The following is an 18,420-nucleotide window of genomic DNA, read 5'->3' on the forward strand; positions in this document are numbered from 1 at the left end:
AACCTCTGCCTCCCAGATTCAAGCGATTCTCCTGTCTCAGCCTTCTGAGTAGCTGAGATTACAGGCATGCACCACCATGCCAGGCTAATTTTGTATTTTTAGTAGAGATGGGGTTTCTCCATGTTGGTCAGGCTGGTCTCAAACTCCTGACCTCAGGTGATCCGCCTGCCTCGGCCTCTCAAAGTGCTGGGATTATAGGCGTAAGCCACCATGCCCGGTCTCTCTATTTTTTGAGACGGAGTTTTGCTCTTGTTGCCCAGGCTGGAGTGCAGTGCCGAAATCTTGGCTCACGGCAACCTCTGCCTCCTGGGTTCAAGCGATTCTCCTGCCTCAGCCTCTCAAGTAGCTGGGATTACAGGTGTGTGCCACCACACTCAGCCAATTTTTTATTTTTAGTAGAGATGAAGTTTCACCAGGTTGGCCAGGATGGTCTCAAACTCCTGACCACAGGTGATCCACCCGCCTCAGACTCCCAAAGTACTGGGATTACAGGGTGAGCCATTGCACCTAGCCAAGAATACTTTTCTTCACTAAAGTTTTTTTTGCCTCAGAAAACAAAACAAAAAAGACTCTTTTATCACCTGAGGTCCCGTCACTTCTTTAAAAGTTTAGAGTGACTTTTTTTGATGTCTACTTTACTACCAACTTGCTTCATTGCCCCAAATACCCTTATAGGAGGAGGTGCACTGGAGTCAGGAACCCTGACATCTCAGTGCTGTTCTTAACTTGCCCCACAGTCTTTGAAGTAGAGTGTGGTGGAAAAAGAATGGGTCCAGGAGTCAGGACACTTGGGACCTTGTCCCAAGCTGGCCTGTTCTTAGCAGGGTGAGTTTAGGCTAATCCCTTCCCTTCAGATGAGGCTTAGTAAGGCCTGGTTCCTTTCAGCAGGTGCTATCTGTTCAACCAGTACTGTGCTTAAAGAAGCCATGCAATTTCGCAGAAAGAAAAAGTTGTCTACAGGTCTACCTGCTGAACAAATTCCCACACTATACAACTTGATCTTGGTCCTGAATGGCTGTTGGTATTCTGATTTTAAAGTGGATTAATGGAAAACTTTTCTGAGACCAGGCATTTTATCTTGTTATCATGTAAGAAACCAAAGTATTTTCCCCTACACTGAAATACCTACTAAAACCTAAAATATTTGTATCTATAAAAGGTGATTTTAAAAACTCCAACCATCATACTATTTCATACCTAAACCATCAAACCAGTGTTAAATTTCCTTAATGGTATTAATTTTACCTTTTTTTTTTTTTTTGACATGGGGTCTTGCTGTCACCCAGGCTGAAGTGCAGTGGTACGAACTCCGCTCACTGCAGCCTCTGCCTCCCCGGTCCAAGCGATTTTCCTGCCTCAGCTTCATGAGTAGCTGGGATTACAGGCTCATGCCACCACGCCCAGCTAATTTTTGTATTTTTAGTAGAGACAGGGTTTCACCATATTAGCCAGGCAGGTCTTGGTGACCCACCCACCTCGGCCTCCCAAAGTGTTGGGATTACAGGTGTGAGCCACCACATCTGGCCTAATTTTACATTTTTTTGAATCATTATCCAAATAGGGTCCAAACACTGTGTCATGTGTCTCTTAAGTCTCCTTTATAAGCTCCCATTCCATCTGTTTCCCTTGTAATTTATTGAAGAAACCAGGTCATTTGCCTTGGAATTTCCTCTCAATATGGCTGATTGAAGTCCCACTGTATTTTTAAAACATGTTTCTGTATTCTCTTATTTCCTGTAAAATGGTAGGTATAATTAGACTTGATTTTTGGGCAATACTTCACATAGAATGTCAGTGTTCTACAAAGTAATTGAGAAGAGTTCACATGTTCAGGTCTTTATAAAATAATAAAAATTGGATTTTATCACATATTTATTAAAGACAATCATTTATAGTTTATAAAAAAATACTGCCCTGATATACACAAAATTTTCTACTCCCACCCACCCCCCCCAACCCCCTGTCCACACCAATATTCAATCTAGATTGGTTTAATCTTGAAGTGTAATCCAATAAGACTGAAGACCAAACACTTCAGGTCCTGGACAAGATAATAAAATACTCGTAAGCCTTCTGGATCCCTAAAATGCAAAAGGAAAAAAGTTCAGGCATTAAAACTTTGACCCATCAAGTGTCCCTAAAACGGAAAAGACTATATATTAAAATGGTATATTATGAGGTAATTTAAATATGCTGAGTTTTTAATATAGGGAAATGCTTACATTAAGTGAAAAAAATAATTAAAATAACAATTATTAATCTCAACTATTTTTTATGCTTCTTAAAAAGTATATATTCTATTAATGCACAGAAAAAAGACTAAAAAGAAATACTGCAAGATATTAATAACGGTTGTCTGATTGATAAGGTTGTGGATGATTTTCCCCTTTCTACTTTTCTACATTTCCTGTATTTTCTACAATGAACATGTATTACTTTCAGAGTTAGGAAAACTTTGTTTTTTTTTTTTTTTTTTTTTTTTTTTGAGATGGAGTTTTGCTCTTGTTGCCCAGCCTGGAGTGCAATGGCGTGATCTCGGCTCACTGTAACCTCTGCCTCCCAGGTTCAAGAGATTCTCCTGCCTCAGCCTCCTGAGTAGCTAGGATTACAGGCATGCACCACTACGCCTGGCTAATTTTTTGTATTTTTTAGTAGAGACGGGGTTTCTCCATGTTGGTTAGGCTGGTCTTGAACTCCCAACTTCAGGTGATCCGCACGCCTCGGCCTCCCAAAGTGATAGGATTACAGGCGTGAGCCACCACACCCGGCCCGAGTTAGGAAAACTTTTTAAAAAAGTAGTAGTACTAAGCAGGACCAAGAGGTTGAAGATTACTGTGGCATCACTGGCTAAGAAGAGTGTCCAAAGGAAGACAATTATGCCCAACATTTGCCAAAAGTGAGCCGTACCTAATCCTGAACCCTCAAAACATAAGAGCCAAAGAAGTTGCCAAATTCTAAGGATTCTTTGTAGCACATAGGTTCATGCCTCAACTTGATAATCTGCCCCACTGACAACATGAATTTTAAAATCTTGATCCCTTTTCACCAAACCAATGCTTTTGTAAAAAATAATAAATTTAAGGCAGGGCACGGTGGCTCACGCCTGTAATTCCAGAACTTTAGGAGGCCGAGGCAGGCGGATCATGAGGTCAGGAGTTCGAGACCAGCCTGGCCAACATGGTGTAAACCCTGTCTGTACTAAAAATACAAAAAAATTAGCCGGGTGTGGTGGCAGGTGCCTGTAGTCCCAGCTACTCAGGAGGCTGAGGCAGGAGAATCGCTTGAACCCAGGAGGCAGAGGTTGCAGTGAGCTGAGACTGTGCCGCTGCACTCCAGCCCGGGTGACAGTGCGACACTCCATCTCAAAATAATAATAATAAATTTAAAATAAAATAAAATTTAGATCCTAAAAAATGTCAAGTTTCATCGAAGTCAGATTTTAAGAGGTGCCAGTCTCAACAGTCACACTGAGAAAGCTATTCAGACTTGGTGACTCTACGGTTTATCATGAGTACTTTTTTGGCATATTGCATTTTTTGTTCTGGCTGCTCCTATGCATTAATCTGTATGTGTGTGTCAACAAGAAGCTCGCAGTAGCAATGGCTGAATGAAACACCAAAAGTAATAGGAGCAAGTCCTCAAAAATAATTTGGGGTCCCTCCCTAACAAGGAGGACAAAGCTGCCCACCTGCATTTTGCATTTGCCCCAGATCTTCCCATAATGGTCCCAATTTGGTTAAGGTTTCTTATCAATCTGCTCCAAAACAGACACAACTGGATATAAGGATCACACACACTTACTTGGATTGATTGACATCAATAAGGGAACCAATTTTTGATGTTGTAAAAGAAATGTGTTCATCTCCAATGACGATTTCAAGCTCCTAGAAACATTTTAGAAAATCTAAGTCAAGTAGAATTGGATTATTCATCAAGCACACAGAAGGATTAGTCATTTGCCAAATCACACAAACTTGACTACAGATGGCCACAAAAACAAGGGCAGTTCACTCTGAGCACTAAACTGTGCTGGGCACTAGAAACAAGAGATAAATACAGCTCATATTTAGAAGAAGTTGTACCCTTAAGGCTCTACCATTTCTCAGATTTGGAAAAATCTATGTAGGTTTTTTTTTTTTTTTTTTTTTCCTGAGACAGAGTCTCGTTCTGTTGCCCAGGCTGGAGTGCACTGGCATGATCTTGGCTCACTGCAACCTCCGCCTCCCAGGTTCAAGCAATTCTCCTGCCTCAGCCTCCTGAGTAGCTGGGACTACAGGTGCCCACCACCATGCCTGGCTAATTTTTTTGTATTTTTAGTAGAGACGGGGTTTCACCATGTTAGCCAGGATGGATTTTTTTGTATTTTTAATAGAGACAGGGTTTCGCCATGTTGGCTAGGCTGGTCTCGAACTCCTGACCTCAGGTCATCCGCCTGCCTCGGCCTCTCAAGTGCTGGGATTATAGGCACAAGCTACTGCGCCTAGCCTATGTAGTATTTTGTATGAGTTTTCATTGTCAACAATGTGGAGTAACATGAATACATCTATGTTTTAAAAATACCAAACAACTGGACTGGGTGTGGTGACTCACACCTGCAATCCCAGCAGTTTGGGAGGCCAATGCAGGAGAATCACTTGAGCCCAGGAGTTTAAGAGCAGTCTGGACAACTTGGCAAAACCTCATCTCTACAAAAAATACGAAAACTAGCTGGGTGTGGTGGCGTGCATCTGTGGTCCCAGCTACTAGAGAGGCTGAGGTGGGAGGATCCCTTCACCCCAGGAGGTCAAGGCTGCAGTGAGCCATGATCTCATCACTGTACTCCAGCTTGGGCAACAGAGTGAGACCCTGTCTCCAACAATAACAAACAAAAACAAAAACCAAAGAATCTAATCTACCTAGGCAACTTCCAGACCTTAGGTTTGATCCCCACTTTGTCACTCCCTACCTGTATGATGTTGGATCTCAATTTCCAAACAGTGACATGAGTACCATAAACCTTCAAAAAGTATCTATGTGTAGCCTGCTGGGTGCTGGGTATTGTTCTCAGTGCTTTGGACAGATAAGTAAAACCAAGCAAACCAAAGATCTCTGCCCTGTGGAATTTATATTCTTGTGAGCCCTACTTACTTTTTCTTCTTTTTGATTCATATATACTTTTTGTTATAATTCAATCAGAAAATAGAAAAAACTGAGATGTTTCCAATGCTCAGATTTATAAATTATTGCCATACTTGTGTCAGATTTTTTTTAAAAAAGAAGTAAAATATTACAAAGTTTATGTCCATCTCCCATTCTGTTCTCCTTCCTGTATCCCCTGACTTGTTCCACTCGTTTCAGATTTGGTAATGTTTTTACTTATTTCTTTTTAGATACAGGGTCTCACCCTGTCACTGAAGCTGAAGTGCAGTGGTAGGATCAGAGCTCACTGTAACCCTGAGCGCCTGGGCTCATGCTATACTGCACCTAAATTAGCCTCTCGAATGGCTAGGACTACACGTATGCGCCACCAGTTAATTTTTAGGGTTTTTGTTTGTTTGTTTGTTTTTTGTAGAAAAAAGGTCTCACTGTGCTCAGGCTGGTCTTGAGCTCCTGGCCTCAAGTCATCCTCCCACCTTGGCCTCCCAATTAAGAAAAAAAGTGCTGGGAATGCAGGCATGAGTCACTGCACCTGGCCTAGACGTGGTAGTGTGCTTTAAAATTTTTACAAAAATGGTCTTATTATACACACTTTTTACATTTTTCATTCCACATTGTTTTCGAGATTTATCAATGTTGAGTTACACAGATCTAGCTCATTAGTTTTAAATGCTTATGGTATTCCATTTCCCTACTGAAATAAACTTAAGTTCTGAATTTTTATTCCTATAAACAATGTAGCAAGAATATTCTTCTATACATCTCCTTGTACATGTGAAAATGTCTCCACATAATTCCTAGTATTTTAAATGTTGCCAGATACCACAAAATTACTCCCTAACGCGGTTATACTAATTTTATTCTCACTCTTTTCTCCTATCATTTTTTAAATTTGGCAGATTTTTTTCTGTTGTTATTCTAATGGGTCTGAAATGGTATCTCACTGTTGTCCTTTCATTTTACAAATGAAGCCGTAAATCTTTTCATATTAGCCACTAGTTTGATCTTGTAAGTTATCTATTCATAACCTTTGCACATTCTGCCACGGGAGTGTCTTTTTATTAATTTGTAATTCTTTATATATTCTGGATAGAGAACTCTTGCCAGTTTTATGTTTTGCAGATATCTTCTTCCGGTCTATGGCTTATCTTTCAACTTTATCTTGCCATCTTTTGTCAAACCTAAGTTGTAAAGAAGTCAAATTTACCAATCTTACCCCTTAAGGAGTTTTAAAAACTCCTTCTCTACCCAGAAATAATAAAAGTCTATATTCTGTTTAAAATTTTTGATTTCTATGGCCTAATTTAAAAAATATTCCATAAATATATTGTCAGCTGTCCTGGTACAATTTATTAAATAATTCGTTCTTTTCCCATTAACGTGAAAGTCCACCTCTGTAGTATACTTTTCCAAGTTTCCATATATTCATAGGTTGGTTTCTGGGCTCTCTATTCTGTTCCATTTGTTTAGCTGTCAATTCCAGGGGCAATATCATACTACAAATGACCATAGCTTTATAAGAAATCTCCAGTATTATTCTGGCTACTCTTGCTTCTGATTTTCCATGAATTTAATGGTCATTCTATTCGATTCTAAAGGGAAAAAAAGCCTACTGCGATTTTTATTTGAATTAAGAGTGAATTTATAAATTACTTTGTTGAAAACCGACATCTTTATGATACTGAATCTTGCCATCCACAAAAACGATACATAGTTTTGTCCTTCTATAAAGCCCTTTCAAGTTTTGTACATCTTGTTAAATGCATTCCCAAGTTCTTTATAACTTTTCTTGCAATTATTAATGGGATTGATTTTAATTACAGTATCCAATGGCTTATTGCTGGTACAAAGGAATATGCCCTTCCCTCTTTACAGAATTGTTGTGATGGCAGAACAAGTTAACAGAAATAAAAATTTTATAAATGGTAAAGCAAAATACATATATATGATATTACTGAGATCCCTCAAACATAAATTAAAGTTAACTTTAGTAAGTACTGAGAGTGGATTTTTAAAAAAAACTCTTCTTCAAGGGTTGGTCCATCATTCTGAGATTATTAGGAATGAGTTTATATGGGTTTTCATATTAATTTAACAAATACATTATTATTGAGCTTTTACTATAGATGGGTACTATTTTAGTCACTAGAGATATAGCAGTGAAAAAAACTGAAAAGCAAGTAAGACAGTTTTAGACAATAAGTGCTACAAAGACAACACATATTGTGATGAAACTGAAAGTAAAAAGCAAAAAAAACACACACAAAAAGACAACACAACAGATCTTTTTCTTAATGATGGGAAGAGACTTCTTAGATTGAATGGACAGGCAAGACATCACTGAGGAAGTGACTTCTGAAGACCTCAATAATAGAGACAGTTTTGTATAGAGTTAAAGGAAGAATATTTTAGGCGGAATGTGGCAAGTGCAAAGGCCCTGAAGTAAGAACCACCTAGGTATGTCTGAGGAACAGAAATGAAGCTAGTAAGGTTTGAACACCATGACAGATTGGAAGCATGGTAAAAGATAAGGTGGGAGTTTGAATTTTAAGTACAGTGAGAAGCCATTGGAGTTTAAATCAGTGGAATACATAAGCAAATTTACATTTTAAAAGATCAGACTGGTAGAATGCAGCAGCTCACGCTTGTAACCCCAGCACTTTGGGAGGGTAAGGCGGGCGGATCACCTGAGGTCAGGAGTTTGAGACTAGCCTGGCCGACATGGTGAAACGCCATCTCTACTAAAAATACAAAAATCAGCTGGGCATGGTGGTGTGTGCCTGTAATCCCAGCTACTCTGGAGGCTGAGGCAGGAGAATCGCTTGAACCCAGGAGGCGGAGGCTGCAGTGAGCTGAGATCATGCCACTGCACTCCAGCCTGGGTGACAGAGTGAGACTCCGTCTCAAAAAAAAAAAAAAAATCAAATCACACTGGCTTTCAGGATAGAAAAATGGATGGTATGGAACAAGAGGAAAAACAAGGAAATCTATTAGAAGTCTGGATTAGGATGGTAGCAGTCAGAGTGAAAATACCTTTTCTGTTAATTCAGTTCAATATGACAGTGGCTTTTATTTTTTAGTTACCAAAATGGTGCTTAGAATGAATATATACATTAATGTATATAAATATACATGAATTTAAATACATACACTGAATTATTTGTATGATTTTCCTTTCATTAGATTGTTGAAATAATTATGTTCTATTTCTCTTTGTATCTCCACAATGCTTTGTCCATAGTAGTTAATAAGTGAGATAGGCAGCAAAAACTTTATGTGGAGGAGGGAGTGTGGGGGGTCCTAAGAAGAAATTCAAGGCTGGGTTCTTGGTGGCCAGCAGCACTTGTTCTCCCTGTTCCTTCCCATGGGATTAATGCTTCCTTAGACCAAGGCGCTGGCAATCTGCTTTCTGCAGGGCTGGGACCACCACCACCACCACCACCACCACCACCACCACCACCACCACCACCACCACCACACACACACACACACACACACACACACAGAGTTTCACTATCATATGCAGATTACTAAACCTCATCTTATTTGTAAGATTTCTGCACTACAGGATAATCAATAAAACACACCTGCCGGCCCACTCGGTCAGGAGGAGGCCACAGTGCATCATCCTCTTTGGTAATTTCACTGTCATCAATTATTCTCTTCAGTTCCTCCATCACGCTTTTATGTACATAAGCCTGAAAGCAAGTTAAAAAACAAAATGTATGTTGTATCCTTAAGCAGTGCTTTGACTCAGATAGTGATGGAAGATAAAAATAACTGTTCCTGCAGACTTATTTCTGGCATCTCCTTAAGTGGGAAGACATTCATGCTCAACCTCGGCATGGTGCAGGTGAGGGACAGGGTCAGAAGTATCCAATAACTGCACCTCGGTCCCCTATCTAGCTGTTACTACCTCCTGGTACATCCTGTTCACATGGCCCTTCTGCCTGCCCACAGAGCCAACTCACAACGAAACCCAAAACAGATCTGTGAGTGCCCCCTGCCATGGTTTCAATGTTTGTGTCTCCTCCAAAAAATTCATATTGAAATTAATCCCCAATGCAACAGTGTTAAGAGATAGGGCCTTTAGGAGGTGATCAGGCCTTGAGGGCAGAGGCCCCAGGGATAGATTAGTGCCTTAGGAGAGAGCTTAAGGGAACTAGCTGGCCCCTTTCTTGTTCTTTCACCATATGAGGACACAGCATTCATCCCTTCTGGAGGATGCAAAAACTAGGCACAGTTGTGGAAGCGGAGACTGGGCCTCACTAGACACTGAACCTGCCAGCACCTTGATCTTGGACTTTCCAGCCTCCAAAATTGTGAGAAATATATTTTTACTGCTTACAAATTACCCAGTCTCAGGCATTTTGTTGTAGCAAAAAAGAGACTGCGACACCCACATGCCCTGGTTATTCTTTTTTTTTTTTTTGAAATGGAGTCTCGCTCTGTCACCCAGGCTGGAGTGCAGTGGTGCGATCTCGGCTCATTGCGACCTCTGCCTCCTGGGTTCATGCCATTCTCCTGCCTCAGCCTCCCAAGTAGCTGGGACTACAGGCACCCGCCACCATGCCCAACTAATTTTTTTTGTATTTTCAGTACAGACAGAGCTTCACCGTGTTAGCCAGGATGGTCTCGATCTCCTGACCTCATGATCCACCCGCCTCGGCCTCCCAAAGTGCTGGGATTACAGGCGTGAGCCACCGCGCCCGGCCAGTTATTCTTAACTAGGTAATACACTCTTGAGGATTTTAAAAGATATGCCTGTGTAAAAAAATAGTGAGGATATTGACATGTGTGAATAAGCATAAAATCAATAGCTAAAATAACAGTATGAAAATATATGCTAAGACATTTTCAAAGGTGGCAAAGTGGTTAAAAGGAAAGAGTAGCTTTGATGAAGCCTTAATGATATAGTAGAAATCACAGAACAGAGAATATGAACTTTACTGGGGCAGGATTGGGAATTCCTGCTGTATCTCTTTCTAGCAGGGGTAACTCTGAACAAGCCTCATAATTAATATCTGGGCCTTTATTTTCTTATTTGTAAGGGGGCTATAATACCCTCCCCCATCACATGGGCTGACAATCAGGGTTAAATAAGATGCCATGTCTGACATCTAACATGCATTCAATGATGTCAACTGCTTTCCCATGCTCCCTTTCTCACTCAGATGCAAATTAAATAGCTCTCCATTGTGTACTATGTGCCAGGAAATATACAGAGCACTTTAAATATAACATATTTAATTTTATGACAGCACTTGGGAGTGGGAGATAGCTTTTATTATTCCTGTTTTTACAGGTGAAGAAACAGATTTATCAAGTTCAGCCAGGAACTTGCCCAAGGCTACATGGGGTAGTAAGCAGCAGACTCAGGGTTCAAACCAAGGTATGTCAAAGGTTACCAGTAATTGATTCCACATTGTAAAATTAAAAAATCCCAACTAAAAGATGATTTGGGAAATAATCCAGAAGCTGTCTATAGACATGTGTCTCTCTCCCTGTTCTTTATCTTTCAATACTACTAGAAACAATAAAAACAATGCAAGACAAAAAGCTGAAATGTAGCAAATGAAGGACTCTCAGAAGGCAGAAGGCTCATACCTCTTTTCTGATCATGACATCATTCTTGTAATTGCTGTTGTTGGCATATCTTAACTTCCCTGTGGGGGCAAAAAACAATTTAAATGTATAATAAAAACGTATGAATAAAGCATCAATACCATACCAAGGCATCAGCAGTTGCCCAAAATGTATCTAACTTGCTCAAAGTGTCTAACAGATTTATTATTTACTCTTAAGGTATGTCAACAATACTAGTCTTTTCAGTTCTTCACTTCAGGCTTAAACAGCCAAATATACAGCTGACACTCAACTACTGCAAAAAGCAGCTCAGGTGAGGTATAAACACAGACAGGCTCTTTTCTGACTTTGTCGAATCACATTTTTGCAGGTGAATATCCTGAAAACAGGCATAGTAATTGATAACTTAACTGGCACATAGGACCTCCTGAGGCTCAAATGAGCTGTGAAAACATTTTGAAAACTGTAGGATGCTGTTTACATGTATTATCATGTGACTGTGCCACACTCTATTTCTGTGATGGAAAAGCTGCTGCTTTTACCACTGAGCACATCTGGTACACAAGACCCTTTGCCCATGTGTGCATCTGACAGATTAATGTGAGTATACGGTGGGGATGAGGAGAAGACAGAAAGAAATAGAACACATGTAGACTAGAGGACATACATGTGAGATGAGCCCAATGAATTTATTCCAACAGCCTCTGTGCTGTCTCTCTGCCTCAAGTTTCTTCACATTCAGTTCACTGTCCATACAGTGGACAAGGTGATGTGGTAACAGATCTATCAGATTAGGTTACTCTAATACTTTGATAAAGTCAATGGCTTTCCACTGCCTTCCTGGTAAAATCCAAACTCCTCAACATGGCATACAGCTAAGCTAAGCCCCTGTCTGCTTTTCCAGCCTCATTCCTGCAATATTCTTCCCTCACACAGCTGGAGTCAAACTACTTGGTTTCTGCCTGAAACATCCCAAGCACTTTTTGGTTTTCAGCCTATTTGCATGCTGTCTAAAATGCCTTCTTGACTCTTCTTGGTCTCCTAACCAATTCCTCACATCCCCTCCTCCCATCATTTTATGTAGGAAGCCTCCTCTGACCCTCAGGCTTGGTTAGGTGCACGCTTCTCTGCTGCGAGCCTCCTCTGTTTCTTTTTACCACAACACCTAATACGCTGTTTTATCACTGCTTACAAATCTATCTCCCTCACAGTCGGGGCCTATCAGATTCATCTTTGTGCCCCACTTAGTGGATGTCTTCTGTCATCTTTGATTCCTCTTTCCTTCACCACAGTGCCTCTGCCAACAAAATCCTATCAACGATCAAAGTCCAGTTGGTTCTGCCTCCAACAGTTTCCTAAATCTTTCTCTCCATTTCTACTATCTCTGTAGTCCCAACCAATATCTTTTTTTTTTTTTCTGAGACAGAGTCTTGCTTTGTCACCCAGGCTGGAGTACAGTGGCACTATCTCAGCTCACTGCAACCTCTGCCCCAGGTTCAAGCGATTCTCCTGTCTCAGCCTCCCGAGCAGCTGGGATTACAGGCGTCTACCACCACACCCGGCTACTTTTTGTATTTTTAGTAGAGGCGGGGTTTCACCATGTTGGCCAGGCTGGTCTCAAACTCCTGACCTCAAGTGATCCGCATACCTCGGCCTCCCAAAGGGCTGGGATTACATGCGTGAGCCACCGCGCCCGGCCCCCAACATCTTTCTTGTCTTGACAACTGCAACAGTCTCCTAATCAATAACCCTGTTTCCACTCTTGCCCATTCTGCAGCCGATAACCAGAATGCTTTTTCAAGAACAGATCACATTTCTTCTCTGCTTAAAACCTTCCAAGCCCGGCCAGGCGCGGTGGCTCACACCTGTAATCCCAGCGCTTTGGGACGCCGAGGCGGGCGGATCGCCTGAGGTCAGGAGTTCGAGACCAGCCTGGCCAACATGGTGAAACTCCGTCTCTACTAAAAATACAAAATTAGCCGGGCGTGGTGTTGGGCGCCTGTAATTCCAGCTACTCGGGAGGCTGAGGCAAGAGAATCGCTTGAACCCCGGAGGCGGAGGTTGCAATGAGCCGAGATCGCGCCATTGCGCTCCAGCCTGGGCAAAAAGAGCGAAAGCCGTCTCAAAAAAAAAAAAAAAAAAAAAGAGTCTTCCAAGTCCAAACTCTTTACCGTGGTCTATAAAGACCTACAAGGTGCCGCTCCTACCTACCTATCCGACATCATCTCCTGCTATCTCCCAGCTCACCACTCTTCAACCACACTGACCACCTGAGACACGCCTAGCTCATTCCCGCCCTGCAGCCTTGACATCTGGTATTCCCTTTGGGTAGAATGGTCTTCCTTGTGAGCTTCACAAGGCTGAGCCCTTCTTGTTAATTAGGACTCGGCTGCAATATACCCTTTAGAGAGCTCTCTAATGGCCAACCTATCTAAAAGCAGCCCATCCAGCAATTATTCTACCATGTTATTTTTTGACTACTCACTGCTATCTGGAATCATCTTTTTGTTTATGATCTCTCTCCCGGCAGTAAAACACAAGTTCCACGAGAGAGGAAGTTTGTCTACCTTCGCTGCCGTATCCCCAAAGAGTGGAACAGAGCCTGGCACACAGTGGGCGTTCAGTCAACGTTTGTTGAATGGATAGGAAGACCCCGTGGAGCAGACACTGTGGCGTTCCTTTCAGATCTGCACTGCACAGGTCTCAGTTCCTCCCTCCTCTAGTTACCCACAGATTTCCCACCCTGGGCCTCCCCACTCGCCGGCCCCCAGGCCTGGTCCCCGCTCCCGGCGGGCGGCAGGCTGCTTTTACCGTCCGGTCGGAACTCAAACTCCAGGAACTCGTGGCCGAACTTGCCCTTGTGTCCCACGTAGTAACGCAGATAAAAGTCACTCTCCATGGCTCCCAAAAGACAACCGAGCCTGAACTTCCAAGAGCAAGCCGCACTGCCGCGTTCTGCGCCCGACACTGACGTTTGCGGTGGCGCGCGGAAGTGACGTCAGGTCCTGTCGTCGCGTCGTGGAGGGGTTCCTTCTCGCTAACCTCTTCGCCCGGAAGTGGCAACAAGACTGCCACACCCCTTCACGCCTAGTCTGCAACGAACTTTGTTTAACCCGGAGGCGGGGCCAGCCAGCTCCGCCCCTCCAGCTGGACGCGGGAGCGAGGTTGAGGTTCCTATCCGTGGGTTCTCTCCAGGCCTGAGGCCGAGAGCCAGCCGCCTGCCTACCTCTGGGCTTTGAACGCCGGGTCTGGTGACTTCGCTTAAAGACCTCGGGCCAAAGGCCCGACAGGCTCAACCTCGGTTCACAGGACCCCCGACTTGTGTGAGTCGTACACCGCTCCTTACCGTCTCTGGACCTAGGTCATCTCGGCAGTAAAATGGGGTGAAATGACCCGACCTCCCCGGAGGATGCCGCGCACGATGTGTGCCTCGAGTTGGCTTCCACTGACCTGAACTGTTAAGAAAGCCCTCCTCAGTGACGCCTTCCCTGAATCCACAGTGGAGATTGCCGTTTCCCTGGAACTAATTCACCCACATTTACCCATTTCATCCCTTTCCACCTTTTATTTTTACCTTTCTGCCCCACTGATCTCTAGAATAGGTGCTGTGAGAAGTTAGAGTATTTGATCTCTCACTCTCCAATCATCCCACTTACCGAGCAGTGATTCTCTGCCTGGCTGCACATTGGAATCACTTGGGGAGCCTCTAAAAATGCTGATGCCAGGGCTCTACCCCAAGCCAGTTAAAACCTCCAGCGCTGGACCTGGGCATTGGTACTTTTTGTAAAGCTTTCAGGTGAGTCAGAGTTGAGGACCACTGACCAAAGAGGCTCTTTTCAGGGCAAAGTTGTCCTCTGTGAAGCCTTTGTGGCTCTGGAAAAAATTTACAGTTGAGTAGGCCCAGGCAATCAAGATCATAATTATGTAATAGGAACCTGCTTTCACTCGTCTAAGTTCTAGGCTTAGAAAGAATGAATGGTTCTAGAGATAGTGCTGAGATGACATCATTCTTGGGTCCCGGCAACTAGAACTGTATACGATTTTGTAAGTTGGGACAGCAGTCTTTGATTCCTATTTGCAGTCTGTTTTTTTTTTTTTTTTGAGACGGAGTTTCGCTCTTGTTGCCCAGGCTGGAGTGCAATGGAGTGATCTCAGTTCACCGCAACCTCGCCTACCTAATTTTTAAGTTTTTTGTAGAGACAGAGTCTCTCTATGTTGCCCAGGTTGGTCTCAAACTCCTGGGTTCAAGTGATTCTCCTGCCTTAGCCTCCCAAGTAGCTTGGATTACAGGCATGCGCCACCATGTCCAGCTAATTTTTGCAATTTTGTATTTTTAGTAGAGACGGGGTTTCACCGTGTTGGCCAGGCTGGTCTCGAACTCCCGACCGCAGGTGATCTGTCTGCTTCAGCCTCCCAAAGTGCTGGGATTACAGGCATGAGCGACCGTGCCCGGCCCTCAGTCTTAACACTGAGTCCTTTTCTCCCTGAAAAAGCATTAGCAGCAGAGTGTAGAGTAGGTGTGGCCGGGGGGCGGGAATCATTGGACACGGGTTAAAATAATCCCTTGTGTAACAATGACTCGTAACCAAAGGTGAACTGACTCAACTTTTTAGACTTCAGTTTCCTTCTCTTTAAAATGAGCATAATAATGTACACCTAGCAGAACTGTTATAAGAAGCAATGTCTCGGAAACTGTAAATTGCTGTAAAACCATAAGACATTTTTATTACAGAACACTGGATATGGGTGGTAACAAGGGAATTGTATAAAAGAGAAGGGGGCTAGTCACGGTGGCTCATACCTGTAATCCCAGCACTTTGGGAGGCTGAGGCAGGAGGATCACTTGAGCCCAGGAGTTTGAGACCAGCCTGGGCAACATAGGCGACTTTGTCTCTACAAAAAATTTAAAAAATAGGTAGCTGTGGTGGTGCACACCTGTAGTCGCAGCTACTTGGGAGGCTGAAGTAGGAGGATAATTTGAGCCTGGGAAGTCGAGGCTGCAGGGAACCATGATCACACCAGTACGCTCCAGCCTGGGTGACAAAGCAAGACCCTATCTCAAGAAAAAGAAAAAAAGGGAACCACCAGGTATTAAGCACCTAATAAATGTCAGCCCCTAGGGTCAGTGGGATTACCTGTGCTTGTTCTTTGAATCATCCCAACAATCTTGAGGTGGTAATTAGAGTTAAGTACGTAGAGGGATTAAACAATTGCTACAAGGTTATTTTCCAGGAATAAAATTATAAAAATCATAAGTGAATCTGGGGATCTTCAGATGTGGCAAATAACAAAAGTGTTGAGAAATTCAAAGGACTCACAACTCCAGTCAGGCTGTGAAGTAATCCAGGTTTCTGGATATGAGACATGGTGTAACTGAAAGAGCATGGTCAGTGTGTCTGCGGTGCCTGCATTCAGCGTCATTTATTGAGCATCCACTGAGTGTTATGTGCAGAGAGGATACAATGTTGAGCAAGACAGTTCTTTACAGAGCTTGCAGGAGGCAGTTAAGGAGCATACAAGCAATTACCATGTAAGGATAAGATTACCAAGAGAGGAAGCACAGAGTACTCTGGAAGCACCTGAGGTGACTCCTAATCCAGTGTAGGGTCCTCAGGGAAATGTTCCTGAAGGAAATGTTCCAGACGGAGGCCCAGAACTGTGTGATTAGAATATAGAGTAGTGAGCGATGAGGCTGGAGACGGGGCAGAAGCCGAATCATGAAGGGCTTTATAAGCCATATTAAAAGAGTTTGGGCAAACCCAAGAATATTGGATTTTAGTGCCAGTAAAGCAGCTGAAGGGCTTTAAGCAGGAAAGTGGAAAGAAGAGGTGGTGATACATCTATGGCACTTTAGAAAGACACTTTGGCTGCAGTGTTGTAGGTTAGATTGGAAAATGAAAAGACTAGAAGTATGACATTCAGATAAGTAGTTAAAATATTAGCTGGGCAGGGTGGCATGTGCCTGTAGCCCCAGCTACTCGGGAGGCTGAGACAGGAGAATTGCTTGAGCCCAGGAGGCAGAGGTTGCAGTGAGCTATGATCCTATCACTGTACTCCAGCATGGGTAACAGAGTATGACCCTGTCTCTTAAAAAAAAAAAAAGTACAGTAATGGAGATAGAAAAGTGGATGGATTTGAGATGGAATACCATAATTTAAGGGGTAGGCAAAGGAGACTAAGATGTGGCCAGAGAGATAGGAGAAAAAGCATGAAATGGTATCATGGAAGCCAAAATAAGAGTATTCCAAGAAAAGAGTGGCTAACAGTGTTAACTACTGCTTCGAGGTCAAGGAAGATCAAGACTGAAAATGTTTACCAGATTTATAATCGAGGAGGTCCTGGATGACCTTGGCAAAAGCAACCCCAATGGCATGGGAATCAATGGTAGGGCAGAAGTATTGGGATGCAAGTAGGCAAAAATTGTTATGGAAGTACAGAGGTGAGTTATCTAACCTAGTCTTAGAGAAAAGGGAAGGCTTCCTGGAGGAGGCATTACCTAAGTGGAGTACTCAAGGACAAATAGGAGTTAGTCATATGGAGGCAGAGAAGGAAAATTTAGGCAGAGAATGCTACATGTACAATTGCTCTTTGGGGGCACTAAAAATAACCTTGTGACTTTGGGCAGTTACTTTGCCCATTTTCTCATCTATAAAATGGGAGTGGATAGTATTGATAGTATTTATCTCACCGACTTGTTGACAAAGATTGGGATAATTTATGTAGAATACTGGTACACATTAGGGACTCAGTGATAGTTCACTCCCCCTCATTAAAGTATTGCAATGAAACAAAACTTAAAGATTTTTTAAAAATGAATTTAATCTCTCTCTAGAAACAGTGCACTGATTTTACAAATGTCCACATTTGGTTTTCAGTTTACCAAGATGATGCCAGTATAGCTAGTGAGATGCAGCACGCCATCTTCAGCCCCCTTGCCTCTAGAAGAGACACCAGACTGCAAAGGGCACTGCGTACAGAAGCTAACGGAACTCGAATGACAAGACAAAAAGAGCAGAACCAGTTAGTGTGACACAACATTCTAACATGCCTGATTCTTACATTGAATATGGTAACTTGGGGATTGGTGGGGGGAAACAAAAAAGGAAAATCCGCTTGGGAATACTTTGATGAAGTTTGCAAACCAGCACTTTACCCCCAAATTAACAACAGCTTGTATGGAAAAAAAAATGCTCTTTTAAAAGTATATGGTTTGGACAAGTATTTGTTTTCTCTTGTAGTTTTTGTAAAAAAGTATCAAAAGCTTGGCTTTAAATATATATATATATATATATATATATATATACAAGTGGCTTTTTAAAAATTACTTTTTTATAGCACAAAGTGTTTGTAAATGCAGATTGTTTCTGCTAATTCTTGACTGTGCACATGGTGCATAGCCTGAATGAACAGAGCTTCCTGATTTTTTTTAACTGAAAAATTGAAGCAGTAATTCTTTAACCTTCTAAATTATCCATACCCTAAAAATACAGTGTGAGAAGTCTGTTACTCTATCTTCATGCATTTTGGGAAAAGGAATTATTTACTCTGAAACATTTAATGCTAACTCATTTATATTTTGTGAAATGATGTGTGTATGGCTGGAGTTCGGGGGGTAGGGTGGAGAGGCTTGCATTCCTGTGCCATTTCCCCATTCCCACCAGTGTCTAACTGGACAGTGATTGGTATCCCCTCTCCAGA

General features: G+C 42.5%; 1 protein-coding gene and 1 long non-coding RNA gene across 3 annotated transcripts; one reads left to right on the forward strand and one right to left on the reverse strand.

Annotated features, from left to right (window-relative positions):
- Positions 1–1,827: 1,827 nt before the first annotated feature.
- MAGOH (mago homolog, exon junction complex subunit) lies at positions 1,828–13,715 on the reverse strand. Of its 2 annotated transcripts, none has more exons than XM_055235307.2 (5): positions 13,534–13,715; positions 10,744–10,802; positions 8,724–8,834; positions 3,802–3,884; positions 1,828–2,081 (listed from the first exon to the last, which is right to left on the reverse strand). In XM_055235307.2, the coding sequence occupies exons 1-5, from the start codon at positions 13,619–13,621 to the stop codon at positions 1,982–1,984; spliced, it is 441 nt and encodes a 146-aa protein (XP_055091282.1). In that variant the 5' UTR covers positions 13,622–13,715; the 3' UTR covers positions 1,828–1,981. The 2 variants fall into 2 exon arrangements, with proteins under 2 accessions (XP_055091282.1, XP_055091284.1); XM_055235309.2 differs by having other exon boundaries at positions 1,950–2,081; positions 13,579–13,712.
- A 23-nt stretch (positions 13,716–13,738) lies between these two features.
- On the forward strand, positions 13,739–17,943 carry LOC129458907 (uncharacterized). The gene is made up of 2 exons (XR_008649766.2): positions 13,739–14,518; positions 17,598–17,943. It is a non-coding gene; the product is annotated as an uncharacterized lncRNA (long non-coding RNA).
- The last annotated feature ends 477 nt before the right edge of the window (positions 17,944–18,420 follow it).

Source organism: Symphalangus syndactylus, chromosome 19 (assembly GCF_028878055.3).
Source record: "Symphalangus syndactylus isolate Jambi chromosome 19, NHGRI_mSymSyn1-v2.1_pri, whole genome shotgun sequence".
Lineage (NCBI taxonomy): Eukaryota > Metazoa > Chordata > Mammalia > Primates > Hylobatidae > Symphalangus > Symphalangus syndactylus.

Excerpts from the sequence above, each read along its gene's own strand:
- MAGOH (XM_055235307.2), bottom strand. The coding sequence starts at position 13,621 with ATGGAGAGTGACTTTTATCTGCGTTACTACGTGGGACACAAGGGCAAG. Across the intron at positions 8,835-10,743 it reads ATGTCATGATCAGAAAAGAG|GCTTATGTACATAAAAGCGT; the intron begins GTATGAGCCTTC and ends ACTTGCTTTCAG. Across the intron at positions 2,082-3,801 it reads ATTGATGTCAATCAATCCAA|GGATCCAGAAGGCTTACGAG; the intron begins GTAAGTGTGTGT and ends TTTGCATTTTAG.